The sequence below is a fragment of the Egretta garzetta genome, unplaced genomic scaffold, assembly GCF_000687185.1.
Source record: "Egretta garzetta isolate BGI_Z169 unplaced genomic scaffold, ASM68718v1 scaffold44, whole genome shotgun sequence".
NCBI classification, from domain to species: domain Eukaryota; kingdom Metazoa; phylum Chordata; class Aves; order Pelecaniformes; family Ardeidae; genus Egretta; species Egretta garzetta.
In genome coordinates this window covers 622663-628134 of record NW_009259490.1, presented here as the reverse complement: position 1 = coordinate 628134, position 5472 = coordinate 622663, and the positions used below count along the sequence as shown (strand labels likewise).

At 54.3% G+C, this 5472-nt stretch overlaps 1 protein-coding gene across 1 annotated transcript; it reads left to right on the top strand.

The window, feature by feature from the left end:
- The first annotated feature begins 973 nt into the window (after positions 1–973).
- Positions 974–4795, top strand: TNNI2 (troponin I2, fast skeletal type). Its single transcript, XM_035892857.1, has 7 exons — positions 974–1002; positions 1174–1180; positions 3183–3224; positions 3526–3654; positions 4053–4147; positions 4212–4383; positions 4697–4795. Exons 1-7 carry the CDS (start codon positions 995–997, stop codon positions 4793–4795), a joined length of 552 nt encoding a protein of 183 aa, XP_035748750.1. The 5' UTR covers positions 974–994.
- Positions 4796–5472: the final 677 nt, after the last annotated feature.

The window sequence follows — 5472 nt, the reverse complement described above, 5'->3', positions numbered from 1 at the left end:
CTGCACATTTTCCAGGATAAAGTTTCCTTGGCCCTGCAAGTTGTGCCTCCTCCCTTGGGCATGAGCCCCTGTTAACACTTCACCTCCCGACAGAGCCTCCCAGGTCTGCAGATGGCTGTGTTTTGGAGGCTTGCCTGCTCTGCAAAGGACTAGCTTAGTTTGGGCTTGACCAACACCCCTGCATAATTCCGTTAGGAGATACAAGCAGGAGACACTGTGCTGCTAGAAAAGTAAAATTCTATTTATGGGGAAATAATTTACAGCAAAACAAAGGCGCTCTTCCATCTCTTCCCCAATATGCTGCATTGTACCTGTAAAATTTCCACTTAAAGGAAATGCAAGGAATTGCCTGGGGAAACTCCTTGTGCCAATTCAACAACAACTTTCAACCCCGTTAGATGTCATCGGTGCTGAGGTTGTCACAACAGGCTCCCCTGCCCCACCAATGGATGCAGATACGGGCAGCAGCATCCTCTGGAGCTCTTTCTTGTCACCTGGGGTCGCTGCCTGGCTCCCTTCCCAGGGTGTCCCGACCCACCGCAGGCTTTGGGATATATCTTGTTCATGAAGTGGGGCAAGACTGCATGGCAAAGTGACTCAGTAAACTGAAAATAGCTTTTTCCTCTTCTTCCTTCATTGCATAGAGTGGTTTCCTGGAGGTCAAATGAGAAACATGCCCGCAGGAATTACTGTCACAAATCTCTCTTTGTGACCAGCCCAAGTGGTGCTGGGCCAGAAGTTCCCTGATGCTGAGGTTTGTGTGGCTGTGAGCAGGCACGTGTTTGGCTCTTGGCCACAGACTGCAGCCTAGTTCCCCATATGATGAAAATTTGGAGAAGTTGGGAAATAAGAGCAAACCTATTCCTCTTTTTTTTTCTTTCTAGAGGAATCTTGCTTTGTTTCTAAACCCAAGAAAGTCACCACCAGCATGAATAATTGTGAACCTTTTTTTTCCCTTGGTTTTCATTGCAGGCTTACAACCATCTAAAGCAAGATGTCTGAGTAAGTTCCCATTTTTCTGTCTCTAATATGTTGTTGGCATTTAGAAGCTTTTGTTCAACCGCCAACTTTTTACGCTTGTTAAGATTCCGCTGTTTCCGATTAGGATGCTAACTGCCTTTTTCTCCCCTTTCTCTTCCTTCCCTTCCTTGTCCATCTGCTCATCCTGAACAGTGAAGAGGTAAGCGTGTCTTGCTGGGGTTTTTCCTTTAGCAATGCTCATGGCATCAATCTTAGCTTCACCGGTCCTCCTTAGGAAAAACATCTGCTGGGGGTGTGTGTGGTTCATGGCAAGGCTGTCTGACTCCTGGTAAAGATGAGAAGTAGAAGAAGAATCCCTTTTGAAGGTCTTTTCTGCCTCCTGGCTTGGAGTTAGATGCTTTTTTTCCCTCCTTTCCCGTTTCCCCAGCTGGCCACGAGATGGTGCTGGGAAGGCGATGGTCCAGAGCCGCCTCTCCTCCGCCACCCAGCCCTTGGCAGAGCCTCCTCTCGTCCTTCCTCACCCCTAGCCCCTGGTTTTCTGCCCACCGAGCACTGCCAAATGGCTTCTCAAAGGCGATCTGGTGAGCCCTGCATCCAGGGCAGCATGGGCAGGGTGGAGGCTGCATCCTCAACAAGTTCTTCCTGGCTGCGGGCAGAGCTGGAGCGGGGCTGGGTTTGAAGCCTGGGAAATGCAAGGAAAGGTGTGGAAGGAGTTGTGTGTGGCTTTGTCACTCCATATCTCCTCTTAGCAAGTTGCTCCATCCTTCATCTCTGCTCTGCGCTTCCCCATATGTCCAAAACACCACAAGCTCAAACTTGTGCTCACCAAGAGAAAAGGAGGATTTCAGGGACACACAGGAACTCCGCAATATGGTACTGACATCCAGCAGGTGCCTTGACTCCCCGTCAAACCCAGTGCCCCCGGGAAGGCTGGGAGGGCACTCTTGGCTAAGGTACCAGTTTTCAGATGGAGAATGAGCCCTGGGCTAACAGTGCTCAAGGGATCCGCTCTCTCGTGGCCCGTGGCCAGATTCATATGAGCAAAATCCTGCTGGTTAATGGTGCGCTGCATCTCTGAGCTGGATGCCTTTCCTCTGCAGAGCCCTTCAGCCCTGTCAGGAGGGCCTTAGCACCATTTGCATATGCAAAACCAGTCAGATTTTATTACATTTCGCTCTGAAGATCCTTATCCACTTCCTCCTCTACACGGCACAGACAGGCAAACACCCAAATGCTGCTTTCTTACTCCCCGACCACAGCATATCAGATGACAGGGTGCGCTTCCCTTGCCCCAGCCAGGCTCAGCCTTGCTCGGTCTTCTGGGCAAAATGCTGAGGAAGCAGCTCCAGTGCAGTGGCACCTCAAGGTTGTGGCTTCTTTTATAAACAGGAGACCTGTTGCTGCTGTTCCAGCACATCACAGGTACAGAAGGGCAGGCTTGGTCTTCCAGGCTCACCCGGCATCCCAGGGAAGAGGGAGCTGGTTTGCCTCTTGCAGCCGCAGCCCTGTGGCTCTCCACCTCTCCCAGGCAGAGCAGCCTCAGGGCTCTATGGTTGTGTCTGTCCTCCAGCTGTGATGAACCTCCCATGCCCTGGACCTGCCTCCCCAGTGCCCATGTTGAAATACCCGTAACTGCTGGGCTGGGGAAGAGTTGCAAAAGGGTTTTAGTTTCTCACAGCGTCCCCTTCAGCGTCACCTGCGCTGGGTCTTTCAGCTCCAGAAATTATGCAGGCTTCGTGTTTTCACCTGCCTGTCCGTCCTTCTCACCATGTGTGCCAGGGACCGCTCGGAAACTCATCCCACAGCTCCCGAGTGCCCAGGGGCATCAGGGCGGTTCAGTGCACAGCAAAACACGTCTGAGCGAAGAGGAAACTAGAGAAAAAGCTAAAAGTCCCAAGAAGCCAAGTCTGAAGTTATATTTTATTACACACATCTTCAAGTTCGTCACCCTCATTATCATTTCCTGAGGCACTTCATAGGTTTTAGCTACCTGAGGTTGGAAAAGCTGGGTTTAGCAGGGAGCTGCCTCTTTGCCGCTGGTTTGGGGACCAACTGCATGTCAAGCTGTACATTCTGGCTGGAGCCAACTCCCTGGCACGGCTGCGGGTCCTCAGCGGACTGTGGGGTCCTATGGGGAAGGGGAATGGAAAGGGGAATGGGCACCTGATAACTTGCTTTTCTCTCATTCCTCCCACTTGCAGAAAAAAAGGAGGGCAGCCACTGCCCGTCGGCAGCACCTGAAGGTACGTTGCACTGCTGGGGCTGGGCGAGGTGTTTCCCGACCATCCCATCTCCCATCCCAAGCCAGCCAGCTCTTGGCACTCTCCCTCCTGGAAGGGGCCGTGATGCACAACCTGAGGGCCCCCCCACACTCTTCCCCATTCCTTACTGGGTCCCCACCAGTATCCCTTGCTTGGAGACGCTGGTATTGATGGGGAGCTCCCCAAGCTGCCTCTCCACCAGGGCTCTCCCTCCCTTGCCAAACCCCCCTGCTCTCCTCCCTTGCCTCCACTCCATGCTGACCATCCTCCTTCTGCCTTCCAGAGTGCTATGCTCCAGCTTGCTGCCACTGAAATAGAAAGGGAAGCAGCTGCTAAAGAAGCGGAAAAGCAAAACTACCTGGCAGAGCATTGCCCTCCTCTGTCTCTCCCAGGATCCATGCAGGAACTTCAGGTAAAGACTTCTTTAACCCTTTCACTGTGCTGAAGCAGAAAGGATTTGGCTCCATCAGTCAGCCTGGTGGATCTAGATTGTCCTTCCCATCCTAACCCCCATCTCACTCCCCCGGAACTGGATGGGGAATTGGCTTGAGAGAAGGCTGGGGTCTCTCTGCAAAAAAAAAGGGGTCTGGCTGGTAGGAAAGCTGCGTTTCTAATGATCTGTTGAGAAAACATTTGCATGAAGCCACTAGCATGGAGACCTGGAGCTGGCCTGCAAGCCACCCTTCACCATTTGGTCTTGACCCAATCTGGTCTCCTGGACCGAGGTCTTTCAGAGCCAGAGTGGTCAGGGGAGAGGAATGACATGTGCAGGTTCTGGCAGTCAACATCCCTCTCTGCTTTTCCCCCCAGGAGCTGTGCAAAAAGCTTCATGCCAAGATAGAGTCAGTGGATGAGGAGAGGTATGACACAGAGGTGAAGCTACAGAAGACTAGCAAGGAGGTGAGTTTTCACTAGAGCCATCCCTCAGGGGGTCTCCATCCCTCCGTGCCTCCCTGTGCTGCTCGGGGCTGACTTGAGCCAGAAGCTCTTTGATCTGCGGGGCAAGTTCAAGAGGCCTCCCCTGCGTAGGGTGCGCATGTCTGCCGATGCGATGCTGCGGGCCCTGCTGGGCTCCAAGCACAAGGTCTGCATGGACCTCCGAGCCAACCTGAAGCAAGTCAAGAAGGAGGACACCGAGAAGGTATTCCTTCCCTCTCCCCCGTGCCCACACAGGAGTTGGACCCCATTTTTCAAGGCTCACACCTCTCTGTGTGATAGACAGGGGTGAGGGTGAGCCTTTCTCCGTAACATTCTTCCTGTTCAATATTTCCTCCTCTGGCACCCATGATGTTGAAAAAGGAGGGTGCAGCTCCAAGAGATGTACAGCACGGGTGGAATTGGTTTCCTCTAGCTGACACAGGGTTTTCCATGGGTGGATGAGCGAAGGCCCCCACCTGGGTGGGTTCTCACCCCAGGGGGCACCGCTCACACCTATGTGCCCATCCCTCCCCTAGGAGAAGGACCTCCGTGATGTCGGTGACTGGAGGAAGAACATCGAGGAGAAGTCTGGAATGGAGGGCAGGAAGAAGATGTTCGAGGCTGGCGAGTCCTAAGCACCTGCCTCTCCACACCCGTCCTCTGCCCCCTCCTGTCCCCGCCGTCCCCCCTGGGCTCAAGGGCACCGACTGGGTGCCGTTTCTCTCTGGTTTTGCAAAGAGCTGCATCCTGGCAGCAGCAGTGTAAATAAAGCTTTGGCGGGAGAGGTGGGTGTCACCTGCCTTGGGGGGGCCGGACCCCAACCCATGCCATGGTGCCAGCAATCTCTGCCCCCACTGTGGGGGTCCTGGTGGGGGCAGGGAGGCTTTGGTGGGGGCCGTGCCGTGGGGATGGGGGGCCTCTCTGCTGTTGGTTCCCCTGTGAACCTGGGGATGCTCGTCCCCCTCATTGCGGGGAGGAAAGGGTGATGCTGTGCCACCATGCTCTGCTGGCATCCTCCCGCCAGGCTGTACCACTGGCTCCTGACCATGTCCTTCACCAGTAGCAAAGAGACAAAGAGTCCAAGCCCCAGGAAGTGCTGCAGAACTTCCACCCATGGTGGCAACAGTGGGAAAGCCACGGGGAAGGAGTGGAGCTGGGAAGGGAGGCGAGGAGCAATGGCTGCAGGGCAGAAGCAGCCCCTGTGGCTCCAGCGGGCTTTGAGAGCTGCAAGGGCAGAACATCCCCCGCAGCTCCTGCGGCAGCACCCTGGTACCTGGTGCACTGTAGGGTGCTGCGGTTTAGAGACGCTGCC